The 16,835-nt window shown below is 38.3% G+C and overlaps 2 protein-coding genes across 5 annotated transcripts in view; both read right to left on the reverse strand.

Moving 5' to 3' along the window:
• Positions 1-5,129, reverse strand: part of igf2bp2a (insulin-like growth factor 2 mRNA binding protein 2a) — a 62,367-nt gene extending 57,238 nt beyond the window's left edge. The window contains exons 1-2 of one of the 3 annotated variants that reach the window (XM_042495014.2): positions 4,615-5,129; positions 3,447-3,507 (exon numbers count right to left, since the gene is read on the reverse strand). In XM_042495014.2, coding sequence (XP_042350948.2) covers positions 3,447-3,507; positions 4,615-4,789 — 236 coding nt within the window. In that variant the 5' untranslated portion in view covers positions 4,790-5,129. Of the gene's footprint in view, positions 1-3,446; positions 3,508-4,229; positions 4,363-4,614 lie in introns of those variants that run through there. The other 2 variants (XM_042495013.2, XM_088083173.1) reach the window with 2 other exon arrangements.
• A 5,810-nt stretch (positions 5,130-10,939) lies between these two features.
• On the reverse strand, positions 10,940-16,544 carry tra2b (transformer 2 beta homolog). 2 transcript variants are annotated; one of them, XM_042494899.2, is made up of 8 exons: positions 16,386-16,544; positions 13,939-14,084; positions 13,458-13,620; positions 13,054-13,242; positions 12,842-12,957; positions 11,706-11,843; positions 11,521-11,588; positions 10,940-11,436 (listed from the first exon to the last, which is right to left on the reverse strand). In XM_042494899.2, the coding sequence occupies exons 1-8, from the start codon at positions 16,416-16,418 to the stop codon at positions 11,426-11,428; spliced, it is 864 nt and encodes a 287-aa protein (XP_042350833.1). In that variant the 5' UTR covers positions 16,419-16,544; the 3' UTR covers positions 10,940-11,425. The 2 variants fall into 2 exon arrangements, with proteins under 2 accessions (XP_042350833.1, XP_042350832.1); XM_042494898.2 differs by having other exon boundaries at positions 11,521-11,591.
• Positions 16,545-16,835: the final 291 nt, after the last annotated feature.

A 16,835-nucleotide genomic window follows, 5' to 3' on the forward strand; every position in this document is an offset into this window, starting at 1 on the left:
CTTTAAATGTGTTTACACCACAACAGCAAGGCTGTCTTCACATGCTTAATATTACTCGTTGATCAGGCTCACACAGAGAGATCACGTCAGCCGCTCTGTCCACACCTCCACCGCCTTCGCCTGTTTGACAGTCAAACAACACCGCATGTCCTTTATGTAGCACCATTATCAATTAACGGCAAGTCACACTCAGCTCCCTGGTATGTTGCAGCCACATGCATCACTTAACAGGAACACTTAACAAGGGTGAGAAAAATGCTGTTTTCTGGTATCAAAATAAGCCACTTTAAAAAAAACCCAACAAAACACACAAGCAAAATGCAAGAATAATAATAAGTTTTGAGAAAACAAACTTAATTTGCTTATCAAAATGAGAGTCATTCTTCCATTAAAATTAAGACATAATAAATTACAGTATTATTAATAATCATCCTACATGAATGTACTTATTTTCTCTAATGTTTCATGAGCTTTGTTGTATCGATTGTTTTATCGTTAAATTGTTTAACAGTAAATTTTCATCAAAAAGTCACATAATAAGCTCAGATGGTTATGATAATTTTAAAAACATATATCAGAAAAATGTTTTTCTCACTTATAGGTAAAAAAAAGGATTCATTTTGAAAAACAGCTGTCTCAGCACTGAAATACAGGATCAATTAGTATTATGTAACCTACTGCATTATCATTGTAATACAGATCACGTCACTAATTTGATTAAAATAGCCATGATAATTTCTAAAACTCTATTTAAAATATGTCTGGTTAAAAAGCAAATTACTATTCCTCTAATTTCTATAACAAAACGCTTTAAAAGCTTTTTACAAATAAAATCAAAAAGATTGTTTATTTCTGTTCAAATTACTTGTATGAAAGTAATGTGAAAGTGGACACTTTTGCTCTCTTTTCTCTTTTTCTTTCTCTTTTTCTTAAAGACATCTTTCATTTATGGTTCATTAACTAAATATATAACAGCAAAAATGATGGTTCTGTACAAAGTGTTAGACCAACATGTACAAGTTTGCGTGCATGAATTGTACAGGCAACATATTATTATGTATACCTTTTTTTTGTAATTCTGATACATATGTTTTTGTTTCTCATAAACTGCTAAATAAACACTACAGAAAAGTGAGCACTTTTGCACCAATTTGAAATATCAAAATCTAAATTTCATATAAGGGAAATAACATTTAAATAATAAATAGAACATGAAAAGCACAACAATTCACAGCTTTATCTTTTCTATGTTATTAAAAGTCGCATTTAAAAAAGGCCCAATCTTTTACAGAAGAAACTCATCAACAAATCATGTTATTAGACTAGGCAGCATAATAAACAATAACAAGTTTTGCCTTTAAAAACAGACATAATTTCATAGATAATCTCACTATGCCCATTAGTACACTGAACACATTACACAGCAGAAATATATAAACAAACAGCAAACACAGCAGCTGAAACTACAGCAGTCTCACAAAACCAAGAAATGCCAGCAGGCCTGAAGATGAGCTCACACACTGCTGCCTTAATGACAAAACAAAAACTGCTGATTGATTCACTCTTCAAACCCTGTCACTATGTATTTAAAATCAAAACCATAACAATGCCCACAATTAGTATATAATTATCTAAACACAGGATTTAGAAATAACATCATGGAAATTCCGTTTGAGTATTTTAAACGTGTATTGTTAAATATAAAAGTAATTTCTCAATATGTCTGAGACCGTGAGAATGAATTAAAATTACATTTGAATGTGATTTTAAAAAATATGCATCACGACGACGTGTATTAAAATACGACAAATACATTTTTTCGCTGCAGGTTAGAAAATACGCATTTTACGCTTTAAATTTCAAATTAGTGTAAATATTCCTGCAATATTTTAAAAAAAAAAAAAAAAAAGCTGACGACGATGACAGAAAAACTGAAGGAGATTTTTTTTTACCATTAAGTTAAATTAAATTCTCACCGTGGGAAAGCACTATTTTACCGTGGAGTTACACCTCCACGTGTGATTTCGCCCACTGACTCAAAATGAACACCTGTACGTGTCATACGCTGCACTCGTGTCGACCTCGCTGATAAATGGCGAAGATTTCGCTTTGCAGGCCTGTTCACAACATGCACACACGGCCAGCAGCTCCACACACCGCCGATTGGACACATGCGAGCACATGTAAGGACATTTGCTCCATCTGATTCCGCCTATAGCCGTGCAGTGTGCGAGGCCATCATGGCAGCCATTATGAGGCTCTCCAACATTGCCATCATGGCCTACGTGCACACTAACTGTGGGGAGTGGCGCAGGCTCTTACACCATGTTGCGCCTTGAAAGTCCAAAAAACGAGCCTTGAAAGGAGGAAACAACACAGCAGCTCGATCTTTAAGACGTAGAAAACATACTGATTTTTCTCCACGGTGTGGCATAGCGGAAAAAAAAAAAGCGGGGGCTGTAATGCAGGAAAGTGTAGCCTGCACTGAAGGGGGAGGACTGTGCTGGAAGCGCATAAAGTATAAGTCACGTGTTCCTCCACAAGGGGCTTGAATATTTACCTTTTGGTCACGCAATGTAGTCTTTCCCCTAAAGCCAAAGGCATTGTTGAGAAAAAAGGGTGGGTCTATACGTGTTGAGAGCGTATAGGGCGCGTAATGTCCCACAGTTTATTACGCATTACGCTCGTGGTGGAAAAAAATGTTTAATTTTTATTCCAACGCAATTAAAAGCTCGTGGATTTCTCTTGTGTGCACAAACTTGTAAAAAAGCACAACATTTGACAGATGTGCGGTGGAGTTTAGGGTTTACTGATACATTTCTCTCAAAAACATTCAACTTGCGCTTTCCTCGCACACACACTCACACACACACACACAATGTGTGTTTCTCACATGCATACACACACATGCATATAGCAAGCAGAGGAGAGGCTCAGCTGATTGGTATGCAACTCATCGTGCATTGCGGTGTTACAGTCAATAATGAAACCTAACTTTATCGCTCACATACAGGGAAAAACGGCCTCGTGGGGAAACAAATGACACAGCAGCCTACATTAAAAGTATGCTTACAATATATATATGATTCAATTAAGATACAATTATTATGTGTGTGTGTCCATGTTTTACAGTGGGGGTAGGCCTCGCTGCAGATCACGCGATATGGCAGCAGCCACCGTGTGTTCTGCGGATGTTGGGGCTAAACTGCTCCTTTGTCGCTTTCTTTCTTTTGTTTTATCGCCGTGCAATTATCCTTCCATCGGCGAGGAGTAAAACAACAACAGCGTGGTGCAAAGTCACGCACACAGGCCGAGAGGAGAAGGAAAGCGGGGTGCTATATTTCACAGCGGAAGCCTACAGGTCACAGTCTGTCATGGGGCACAGTATAGGCGTATGACAAAATGTGTGTGTGCGTGTGTGTGTGTGTGTCAGATTGTAGGCCTACCTTAGTTTTTTGGGAACAGAGTAGTCTACCTCTATCACCTTTCCGTGTAATTCAACTTTACCTGTAGGGGCGAGAATTGATAGTTTGACATTAGGCAACAATGTAAGCTGGTAGGCCTGCACAGCAACACTTTGAATCACTTCACCAAGTAGGTGCGTCCCCATTCAAACAGCCAACCCCTAAAAAAAGTACTGGACACGGGCGCGTCGTTGCGCACGGCGGCGGATAAACTGTTGGATTAAAACAACCACAGTGTGACATTTTGAGGGTCACAATTGAGGAGAATCGGCGCCAAAATGAAGCATGATAAGCTTATAGTATAGGGGGGGAATGGGCAGCCATGCTTTCCACTCCCACAGCCCTCTCACAGTGCAATGAGGGGTATTTTTTTCTGCTCCCAGTAAAGAATGCAACATCAAAAGAAGAGATGGTTTGAAAGAAGTATGACTTGTACTCTTTCTCTTCTAGGTAGGTGTTTCTTAATTCGTGTTAACCGAGCCGGGGGCGAATTAGAAAGCGCTCCTCGGCGAAGCTTGAACACGGCTTTTCGTTACTATTGAGTGGCCTGGCGCAGCACGGAATTAGCGTCTCACCTCGTCCCCCCTCAGCTACCTGTTTATTAGCTCTTTCCTCCGGACCCCCATGACCCACCTCCAAGACACCTCGTAAAAACATACCCAGACATCAGAGGAACATGGATTTGACAAGTTTTCCGCGCTCGCTTCGCTCTGCTCTCTTCAATAAAATCAAGATAAAAAATAAGTGAAAAATAATTATGCCTACCCGAACCATCAGACCATCCCATACATTCCAGCGGGTGATTGCAAAGTAGCACCCCTCACTATCGGAATCTCCAAAATATAGGTTATTGTGCGCGTAAATAACGGTACGACGGCTCGTGTTTTCTTTAGGGCACTAAAGCCCCGACTGTGTCCTGTGATCGATCATTTATCCAATTTTATGTTGCATGCGTTCATCTAAACTCTGATGGCACACGGATGTGATCACACTGTCCCGAACAACAACAACAAAAATAATAATAACACAAGCAAATGGTTAATATTTCCACATTTCGGACAGCCTTTTGTGTTTTTAACCTCATCTTGCAGTTTGACTTCATTTTTCCTGTCACCAGCAGCACAGCATCACTTATCAAATCCACACTTACCAGAAAGAGTGTCTATAGCCTTTATGGCCGAGTTCTGGTCGGGCAAGTCCATAAAAGCATAGCCGGATTTCAGTAGGACCTGCTCGGCCACTGGCAGCTTCCACTCCCCAAAGAGCTGCTTCAAGTCCTCGACAGTGACCGAAGGACTTAAATTCCCAACATATAGTTTGCTCATGATCTGAAAGGAAAAAATCTCGAAACGGTATCAGATCTTTAAGAGTGAGAGAGTGGCGATTTTTCAGAGAAGTAGAAAAATAAAAAATAAAATAAAACAGAAAAAAAATCTGATGGCATTAAAAAAAACGCAGCAATTACCCCCCAGGAAATTACTAAACTATAGGCGACCCCCCAGCACCAACTCTGGCCCCGGTCTAACTCTTTTAACAGGGACTGGGGGAAAAAAAGTGTCGTTACGACGCTACTCTGGAGCCAACAAGCACCGCCTCTAAATAAAATCTCCCTTAAAAATCACAAGAAAAAAATGTTTGGAGGTGCATGTGGATTTCTCCAGCGTAGAAAGTACATTAGGGTATGAAAGTGGCATGATGATCAGTGGGTACACGGAGCAAAGGGATGGGCTTAAAGGAGGCAGAGAGGGGTTATTTCATCAAATCATAATAAGGGCCGTGCCTTGGGTCCCTCCAGGCTGGGGGAGTGAAAAAAAAAGGCTACTGTGTGGAAAATCAAGTCGTTGTCACTGTACTTGTCGACCCAAACAGTGTCACTGATCCCCACAGTTTGCCTTTTATTTATTTATGAGAGACACAGAAATATGGATTTATGGAGCGGTGGGTGCAGGGGGTCCAAACCCTCGCCATGGGTGCCTGTTTGAATTAAAACATTAGACGATATTCATAATTTTGTAGAATTGAGCTACATTTATAAAACTGTAAAAATGAGATGTTTTTTTTAAACAATAGAGAAAGTGAAACCTTTTAAACTAGCTTGTACATCCTGTTCTTCCTTGTAAAGGAACAACAATAAAATAAAGATTACTGTCTTCATCTGGGCCCTGAGGGTGTGCAGCTTTACACAATGATATTAAAGGTGATGACACTTTGCAACCTGTGGATAGTGCTAATGGATCTAAACTGTAAAAGTGAGCAACTATTTATTTTTAGATGCTGATAAGGAGAAGTGAGGGGATTCCTGGCCCTCAGTTTTATCTGTGCACGGGGGAGGCGCCCTCCATGCAGTGTCACTCTGCCAGTCTGAGCTCATACTCCAGGCTGCACACATGGTATAGCATCTTTTTTTTTTTTTTTTGTAATGTAGGTGTGTGCATGTGGGTGTGTTTGGGTGTGGAGCTAGGTAGATAAGTTAGTAAGACAGGTGACTTTCAAAACAAAAGCTTAAATGTAGCCCCAGGAAAAGAACTGTGGACTCAGATCTGCATGGCCACAGGGGACAGGCTGCAGTGCTCCTGCATGCATGTGTACCTTCACCGGTTACCAAGGGGAGGAGCCTTTTGCCTACAGCACTTGAGTGTTTCTACATGTGACTGGCCTGTGCCTTGGAACATTACTGCCACCCTACTGTAGTGGAGAGAGTGCCAGCAGCAGAAGTGACCATTCCTCGCCTTGTTTACGTCAGTGTGTGAACAGAGGAATGTCCAAGCTGTGGCCTATTTACAAAACAGCTCTTTAGTTTCCTGATGACATGCTAACACAGTTGTTGCAGGCCTTTCTGCTTCAACCAGCTGAGACTCAGAGTTAAAATAAATGATCAATTCCTTTCATTTATTGCACTCAATATTTTTTGAACACTTGACATTTAATGTATGACATAAATTAAACAGTATCCAATTATGGCATTTAACGCCAACCTATTTGCATTTGCATTGCCATTTAAGTAGAAGCAACAGGGCCGTAGCGCTAAATTCTGGGCCTGTAGGCATAGGAGGTATCTGTGGGCCCCCACCCTTCATCTCTTGATCCATGTCTCACACACCTTTTGAATTTTTTTTTTTTTTTACGGTCAGTATGCGTTGTTTTTTTTAATTCTTTCTTTCACATATTACTCACTTGATGGTTCCTACTGCAGGGGCGGATTTAAACAGTTTGTGCCTCTAAGGGCTGGGAGGGGCTTCAGAGGGCTCCCACTTTTTTTTTAAAATACAAACTTGAGTCTTTCAGCCAATTTATTAAATTTTAAAATTTAGTTATGGCTTTAATAGATTGCCACAGGGATGGTGGTTTTCTTTGGCCTCATGTAGAAGTTAGAATTACGGTGTAATGGTGCTCTTGTCAAAGAGGCCTGTGGGATTTTTACATTGAACTTTAGATTATTGTAGAAAATAAACTTTGTGGTAAACAAACATTTATGATACACGTTTTGTTCAGCAAGATAATCTCCACAAGTGAACACCACTTTTTATAAAATTTTGTTTGTTAATTTCTTTGTTAAGGCTAAATGTCATCACCAGAGGTAAAAAGCTAATGTCAGACTACAAATGAACTACAGTACATTACGTGATGTAACATCACAACAAGCTGTGTTTGCCATGGTTTGCTTTGATGATGTTCAGTAGTCTCATTCAGCAACTTTTGATTATTTTATGTCACAGAAAAAAACGTGAAAGTCTCCTTAGCTTCTGTTAATCACAGACCTTATTTTAGGCATCTAATAAAAAACCCAATGCCTTGGAGAAGTTACAAATTCAAAGACGTTTCCATGACTTTTCCAGTACCCATCTTTTTTTTTGTCCTTTTCCCATTTGTCGGGCGTTTTATAAACATCAGATTAAAACCCTATTCAAAAAAAATGTCATGTAGCTGGTATGCATAAAGGGAACGACTGACTGTAAGAAGAAAAAAATATACATGATGGTTCACTAAATGTCACATATCTACACATATAAGAGCCACATTACATCAACAGAGAATAAATTTGTCATTATGTTACGTGACGTGGTAGGTTATCCAGGGAAGAATACTTTAGCAATTTCATTACACACACCTAAATTCCACAAATTTTCCACAGCTTTCAATGACTTTTTACTAATACTATGACTTTTCCAGGCCTGGAGAATGTGATTGTGAAATTCCATGAGTTTTCAAGGACCTCTGGAGCCCTGATTTTACCTTTTCGTCCCTTTTGTAAATGAATAAACATAAAGCATATACAATTAACCACACACTCAGGATTTCTTGATACTATGTTATGCCCAATTAGGTCAAACCATGGGGCCACCCAAAAATAATTTACACTCAGTAAGGAAATTTAACCAGAAGTGAAAGGGATGTGACATTAAGGAACACAGAGCGACCTGCTGACCTAGACAAACAACACACACACTCATGCAGACTTGTGGTGGCGGAGGGAAAGAAATGGGCTGATGCAGTTTCCAAGGTGTGGCCGGCTGTGTGACTGGTGCCTTTTCACTTTCCTCTCTATGTCATACCTCTGCATCACATTTACTGTTAATACATTTTTTACTTTCTTAACAGAAAAACTCCCATCCTTATCAACCAATGTTGATTACTGCAACACAGAAAATAAATACACATCAGTATAACCATAGATAAAAATGGCATCTTTAAAAACTGTGAAAAAATGAGGGCATGGCATTGGATAGAAGAACCATTAAAACAACACAAAAATAACAAACTAGGACTAAAATGGACAACCTCCGTACACGTTTCTGATCTGTGGGGTTAACATGGTACAATAACAGTTTACACATTCCTATTAATATCTAGACTGTCTCAAAGGTCCCTTCTTCAGTTATGTTGTGCAATAAAAACAGTATAAAGTAGCTATTTATTGCACACAGTACAGTTTTGAGGAACTGGCAGTTTAAATGGCTGTTTCCTTTTTTTGTTAAGATTTCTTTTCTTGCCTGTACTTCAGGAAGAAATTCACATCCAAAACATAAAATAGAAAGAAATAATAGAAAGAGAAAAGTTAAGACAGTTAATGCTCAGCTACATCTTATGTATAAGCACAAAAATATTTTTAATTCAGCATACCTAATACCTTTGAATAGCTAATGCTACACATTTATTTAAAGCGATGGTTCACTCAAACTACAAAACAATGCAGTGGAATGGATATTTCAAAATGTGGACAACTTAAAACAAAAATGATCAGCAACCTTTACTATCAAAGGAGCAAAAAAAAACAAAATCTGTCTAGAGCTGTGGGAAATACTAAATCCCTCTAATAAAGTTAACATGCAGACTACTAGAGCTAAATTAGCCCATCAACATTACTAAAAGGTCTTTTTATGATCGTTTGGTACCTTAACTTACCAAACAAATCTTTCAACACACTATTAAATTCTCTATTTTCCTTTGAGACGTTTACTTTTCTGGATTTGTAATTTCACAGCTACTCACGACAGGCTACTGCAGCTCGACAAAATTTAAAGGAAAATGCATATGGATATTTTAGTAGACAAAATGTTAAAACATCTTTAACTTAAAAAAAAAAAACGTAGTGTAAAGGCTACACATTTTAACAACTGGGAAAATCTCTGATGGTCTACTACAATGATAAATGTAAATTAAATTAGAAAAAAATAAACAAATCTCTTATTCATTTCCATATGATCTTTCTGTCAAAGTCACAGGGAGTCACTGAAGATGGGATAAGGAGCTCTGGAGCCACAATTTGCCTATTCCTTCACGAGATAGAAGTGAGATTATAAAAAACAAATTTAGGGTGAATAGACCATTTAAATTACACCTACAGACCACAATACACTGAGACCCCAACAAGTCATGCATTACACTGTACTTTATGTCATGGATAAGTAAAGAAGTTTGGACTCCTGTGTGACCAGTAGGGGTAGATGTTGGACTTGGCAGGTGTTGCTTCACTACTTATGCAAGAGTTTAGACATTGTACTTTGTGAAATTAACTCTATAGCTGCTTTTACTTATGGATTGGTCCTCTTAAATTTGACTGCTGAGTGCAGAATCAGCATTCAACACAAACACACACGCACACACAGTACATATATAATATATATATATATATGTGTGTGTATATATATATATATATATATATATATATATATATATATATATATATCAAGGTTCTTACAGCTTAAGACAATAAGACAATTAGATTGAAGACTTTTTAAATTGCTCCTGGACTTCGATTTGAGATCAATTTTACAGTTGTGTAAAAAAAAAGAAAAAAAAGAAAAAGGAAAACTTAAAAAAAAAATAAAAAACAAACCCCGAACTGACATCAGTTACTTAGGGTTACGGACAATGTGGCCCAAATGTTTATACTAACTAAAAAAATATGACTTTTTTGTCTCGTGGCTAAGACGAGGGCAGAACAGAACTGCCATGTGTTGACAAGTTTTTTTGGCAATTTTGTCTTTCTCACTCTGCATGTGGGATACCACTGCCTTGATTTTCATTGTGCTGAGTTTGGAAAACATTTTGCGTAAAATACACAGAGCCTTGTATGCATTGCCTTAGAATAGTTTTCAGTCACACCACGAAATCTTGGTTAAATAGCCAATTTTTGTTGAATCTGCACTTCCCCGTATTGTCCAGGATACAATGGTAGCCAACTAACAGCGAATCCTTTGCTCTGAACATCCAGCTGTGAACAGAATCTAATTGCAGTTGGTTCAGCCATCCTGATCTTGTGTTAACATGAGAAGCATCAGAGTTGTTTTTGTTTGATGTTGTCACATATCTTGAGGTTTTACAACATGACATCAGGAAAAAAATCATAAGAGCCTACTTCCCATTTCATAACACTTAAGCGTTTTGAGAAACCAATTTAAGACTTTTAATACCAATAAAGGCCTTACTTTTAGATGAACAAATTCAATGCTTTATACAACTTAGTAAAAATACAGAGGAACTCTTGCTTATTTCAACAGACTAGCGTTAAAAAGATTCCCTGGTTAGGAATATTAGCCTGATAATCAGTTTCCATAATGTTTCACATAAAAAAAAGAAAAAATCTGAGATGTAGGCAAATATTTAAAGGTCTGGAAGCAGGCTTAATGGATGTTTATTTTTATTTAATATATTTTCTCCAGGAGTTATTACATAAACTGGAACTTTACCGCTCCCTTTCACTGTATTCATTAATTTAAATAATGCATTTATATCAATTGGAAAAATCAATTAATGTTATCTCACAACATTTTCAAGTGATGAGGTTGTTTCTAGCTTATTTCATAAGTATAAATTTATGAGCTTTAATTGGTAGCTTGGATATATTTTGACTGTTTCTATAATTATAATAGGAAAACATTTTAGACCAGATATATGAGCTCATGCCATCATCAATTTATTGGTATGAATATATAGTTTAATGGTGGCTCTCCAGAAAAGCTGTAGCAAAGACGCGCACTTACAGTTTTTATTGTCAAAATTGAGATAAATTCTGTAGAAATCAGCAAATAGCAATCTGATAAGATGAAGCATTACAACATCCTTGTCTATTATGACAGCCTTGCAGCAGGAAATTAAAGTATATGTAGTGCTGTAAGGAAGGACATGAGTCAAAGTGAAAAAAAAAAATCATTTTCAGTTTAATCTGTTCAAAGATGGACTTTCACTCGATTTGTATACAAAAAATACATTAATAAAAACATTAACATATTTTTCACGGCAGATGTGCCAATACATTTAAAATTAAAAACATGAGGGGACAGCTTGAGTAACGTCAAATGACACTGCTTCAAAACTGATCTCAGTATACATATACTGGTCATGTACGACAGCAAACACAAGTGTGATGATCACCTTAAGAAAGAACTCTGAAATCAACCATTCCACTCAGAAACATTTCCTGTCCCTGTGTGGGAGGAGGAGGGGCTCGACAGCGACGCTCAGTAGCGACCTGTGAAACAAAACAGTCATTAGACACATTCAAACCTGTTACAGGCCCTGAAAAAAGGGTGGATCATTTATGAACAGGACTCACGGGGAGAATAAGACCGCGATCTGGACCGAGACCTGTAAGCCCCTCTGTAGTATGGGGATGGAGATCGCCTTCTGAAACAAGGAAAATTAGCTATTTTTTAATCCATTTTTTTAAGTACCGAGGGTATAATTTATAAAAATACTACAAGTTCGGAATCTAATTCCCTTTATGATGATGATAGTCACCTGTATGATCTGTAGTGGTCCCTGTCGTCATAGCGATCATAACCACCTCGGTCGTATCCACGGTCGTAGCCGCGGTCATATCCACGGTCATAGTCGCGTGAACTGCGGCGAGGACCGCTTGGACCACCCCCTCCACCGCTACACAGGAAACAGGACGAAGATGAGACTTTTGTTACAGATTAACCAAAACAATTTCAGGCTATGCTTTATTTTATTTCACAATTTGTATGGTGCCGTTTATGTTCAAGTTCTTTTCATGTTACAGACACCTGAAATTTATTTTTCAAGTCTGCAGTTAATGGTACAGAAGCTGTCACACCATGAAACACTCTACAAGCCCCACTTTAACAGGTCTAAAAAATATAGAATTCAATTATTTTGCAAAAATCCCAAATTACATTTTCCATTTTATTGAAAACAGAATCTTTCCTTGCTGAGGTCTGAAGAGGACTTTTTGCTTTGAACAGGAAGGAACATCCCCTACAGTCAGTCATGTAATAACATTGTATGAGTAGACGTCATTTCCAGCCAAAATTGCATTATTAAAATAAATTCTATTAAAATGCTCCTCTGTCTGACCCAATCTGTGTTATTTGTGACCCACTGAGCTCTGCGACTAGCGAAGTTTCAACAAACAAACAATACACCTGGTGTTACTGGTGCTCTATCCTGTGTTTACTTTTCACTTCATGTTTATTCATTTATGAGACAAATTCTGGGGAAAGGGATTACTCACACTTCTATAATTACAGAGCTTAATTCTAATTCAGCTCAATATGTCACTTTTAATGGAAGCAAATTAAAGTAACCATAGCTAAACTGATTCACTTTTGATGGATATGGCCAAAAAATACATATGATAATAATGCTGGTGACTAGAGTACAGTTGTGTGGCACTTAGCCGCAGTTTCTGGGTCAAACTGGATGATCTTGATGTCCGTGTTCTCAGAAGATTGAAAAACATAGTCAAACTTAAGCAAAAATGAGGGGTTCAAATAAGTGGCATTCATGGTAATTCCTAACTGGCAAAAGCATTTTTACCACATTTTCCTAGAAAAAGCCCTCTAGTATTCATCTTTGATAGATCAGAATTAAATCTAATAAATCCACACAAACACCCATTTCAGATGACTTACTATGTGGGCCGGCCCATGTAGATTCCAGGAGTTGGAGTGTGAGGTCTTTTGGTGATGGAGAAGTCCACCCTGATCCTACGACCATCCAGCTCCATGCCATTGGCTCGTTCTTTTGCCTGACAATTAACATCATAATGAATGACCTTTTTAGGCTCCTAAAACATTCCAGGAACAGGTTTGACAGGAGCCTTTGCCAACGCATGTTCTTTTACCTCTTTAGCGTCATCGGTGTTCTCAAAGTAGACGAAAGCAAAGCCCCTGGAGCGCCTCGACTGCTGGTCATACACAATAGAGACATCTGCCAGGGGGCCGTACTTGGAGAAGACCTCCCTCAGATCCCTCTCTGTGGTGTACAAGCTCAGGCCAAATACTCCCACGCAACCGTTGGGGTCTGGATTGGCCTGTAATTTTTAAAATATTAATGCTCTGAAGATACTCAAAACAGAAAGGTGTTCTCTTTGCAGCTCAGTTTCTTTATAATTATACCTGAATTAGTATATATTGGGATTTAGGGTGAATATATTTGTAAATCGTGCAGGTAGTACACAAGCAAAGCTGATTCCTCTTTTAAAATATGACAAGCATCTTGTATCCAAAAGGGCCACTGAGTACTTACACGGTTGCCAATGTGCCTACGGCGATTGGACATCGGTGAGCGGCTATGGCTCCTGCGCCGGCGCTCTCCACTGTATGACCTACTATGAGATCGGCGACGGTAGGACCTTGAGCGGGAGCGAGATCGGCTATAGTGTCTCCGTGAGCCACGGTGGGAGTGGGACCTGTACAGACAAAAACACTTAAATATTCATGTTGGCTCAGCATTTTTTCACTCTTTGAAATACAGAAACCAGGGTTGGAAATTAACTTTTTTTGGTCGACCTGCCACTGTGGTTGGTGATTCCAAACTCTAGCGGCCATTCAAAAGATCGGAATTGTTTTGTTTTTTTTTGTTTTTTTGGCTGGTGAGCTACTTGCATATTTTACCAGCATTTGGCTGGTGGCTGGTGCTAATTTCCAATTTTCTCACAGAAAAGCATCTACATATCCAATCTGTCAACTAACAAGGGAAAGGTTTTGTAAAAAAAACTGTCACTCACCCAGATTTTGACCTGGATCGAGACCGAGACTTAGAGCGGGAGTGGCGGGAGCCTTCTTTTGAGCGGGCAGGCGACCGAGCTGGGGAGCGGCTCGCTGACTTCCCAGAGCCCCGTGGACTCACACTCCTGGATCGGGAGCGAGACTCCTGAACGAACCACACACACCAACACAACTCTTATCAGCACCAGTAAGAGGAGAAACTGAAAAAGTTGTCTAAACAATTATATGTAGTAATTAAGACTATCCTGTGAAAAGTACAGAAAAGAACAGAATTTGGGATTGTGGATTAGGAATGCAGGTTAATGCTATTTTTGTAGGCATGGATAATATAGCAGTAAGATTACATTAATCATTATTAAATTTTCAACATGATGGAAAAAAAAAACAAATTTGTCAGTTGTATACAAATAGTAATGATTTAAACTGTTGTATTTAATAAAAAGAACATGCACGCATTTGACAAAACAGACCAGAAAATTACTTAGCGCGGTGGCCTTATCCAGATTACTTCCTTAACTTCATTTCTGTAACTTCATTACTTCACATTATTCTTCATTACTTCATATTATTCTTCATTACTTCACATTATTCTTCTTTCTTCAATTGTTTTACTTCTTCTTACTTCCCCCATCTCACACACTGCCCAAACTTCTTCCCTCCTCATGTTTTAGCATGCATTCAACAATTCAGCTTCACACATCTGAGCTTCATATTATTGAAAATAAAGTGGACTTCTTCCGCATTTTCTTCGTCCAACCTTAACCTTTATGAAAAAGAAAAGGATGAAGAATATATGACTGCAATTAAAACTGCACCCTCATTCAACTTTTAATGTGTTATTATAATCTCATGACATGCATGGGGATGTTTAAGACCACATTATACAAATCTTTATGTTGTTTTAATCTTTTTTGTTCACTTTCAGTGGTTATACATTCACTGTTATGCCATATCAGCCACTTTCATTTAGAGGTCCATGAAGCATATTGGTTTTATCTTGACACTTTGAGGGATGTAAGACACAGCCTAAGAACGACAGAACAAACAATGCTGTCCTGTACATGCACATTCACAAGATCGTTCAGAATAGTATGAGCTATAATTGCTTTTCATTTTTACCTTTAAATCTCTACAGTAAATTAGTGGTGTTCCATCTGAAATGGATCCTATTTGTCATCATTTCTATAAAGTGGCCTCTAAGGCATAAGAGTGTATGTAAACACACTGAATGTGAAACATAGCTAACAATGCCCTTACTTAAAAAAAAAAATGCAAACGATCTCAAGATGCTTCTGCTACTCATTTGCACTGACTTGCATTATAAGCTTTAGAGTAGAAGGACTAATTTATTTTGAAAGCCAAACTGCTTTTGCTGTAGCACACTCATTGTGGCTTTGCCTCGATTATAATTATATTATTATGATATTAAGAACACGATTGTGTTGTTTGGGTTTTATTATTTACGTGAATTAGCTAAAGTCCTGGGATGCAAGACAAATTTCAGAATAATTTCTAACAATAAAGTGAAATCAAAATATAAAATCAGGAGAGTTACGTAAGACAAGTAGCATGCAACTGCAACGGGAAACAGGGAGGCTGAATATTCAAGTCTGTGCAAATGAATAAGAAGACATGTTGGTTAACCTAATTCACACCATTATGTCGCTCGATCGACACAAAGTTGCCGCGCCCAAAATAGGAAACCACAATTAGTTTCGACTTAATGTTAGCAAATGTAGGTTAACGTCACTGAATCGTAATATGATCTTCACTCACCAATATGCAGTTCACTAGTCACTGTACTGCAATGTGTTGAACTAACTTATTCGGTAAAATTATGAAACTGTTAATCTTATGTCATCATAAAACGATATTTCTTGTATTTTCTGCACACAGGCAGTCTGTTGAATTGGCTAACGTTAACGTTACATACAACTCGTCTAGCTGCTTCAATCGCCATTTGCACACAAAGTGTTACCTAAATTTATATTCCCAATTAATTATTCTTAGACAATAAACTAATAAACCCTCAGTTTGATCACACGGATGTGTTATTTATTCGTTGGTTGGCTTAAATTTGCATCAACATTGCAGTATGTGGCCTAGCTAACATTGATCAACTAGCATTAGCCAGCTAGCTAGTTTAGCTAACGGACGCCATTACATACTGCAACGTTGCATCGCCCGGAAGCTTATTTATGCCAACTAAGTGTTAAAATTAGAAACCCGAAATTAAAATGGGCGTGATTTGTTTTGCAAAATTATCTGAAAAAATAATCCGGTTCTGAATTTCGACCACGACGGTTGAGCTTGCTAGTTACCGTTAGCCAACACATTGTGCAGACGTTACCATTTCCGTTCCCCACAACCGAAACATTTATACGTCAACGTAAGCTCCAATAAAACCATTAAAACATTATAAAGCTTTCAAAGACTTCATACGTACCCGGTCGCCGTAACCTTTGCCGTTATCGCTCATTTTTAGTGCCTCTGATTATATTACAACGACAAATTTTACGCCGCGGTGTTAACTTGGTAGCTACAGTCAACGGTGCGTGCGTGTGTGAAAGCCAGTGTGTGTGTGCGCGCGCATTGCTGCAGCGATTTTAAATCCCCTCCCCCCACGCAGCATGCACGAGACAGATGCCATGAGGCGGGCACATTCTTCCGTAATAGGCTGCACTCTTATAACTTCCTTTAACGAATTGGCCAGTTTTAAGTATTACTAAAGTCTATATTTTCTGTCCGAATTTGTAAAACCTAATAACATAGTAAGTAGCCAACTGCTGAGAAACACAACGCAGAAAACTATTATCAGGAGGAGGTTTTGACAGTGCTAAGTTTTGAAACTAAATCTTTTGCCTTGAGGAAAAGCATCTGTCTACAACATCGTCAA

This window comes from Plectropomus leopardus, chromosome 10 (genome assembly GCF_026936395.1).
Source record: "Plectropomus leopardus strain MGB_pleo_1.0 chromosome 10, ASM2693639v1, whole genome shotgun sequence".
Lineage (NCBI taxonomy): Eukaryota > Metazoa > Chordata > Actinopteri > Perciformes > Serranidae > Plectropomus > Plectropomus leopardus.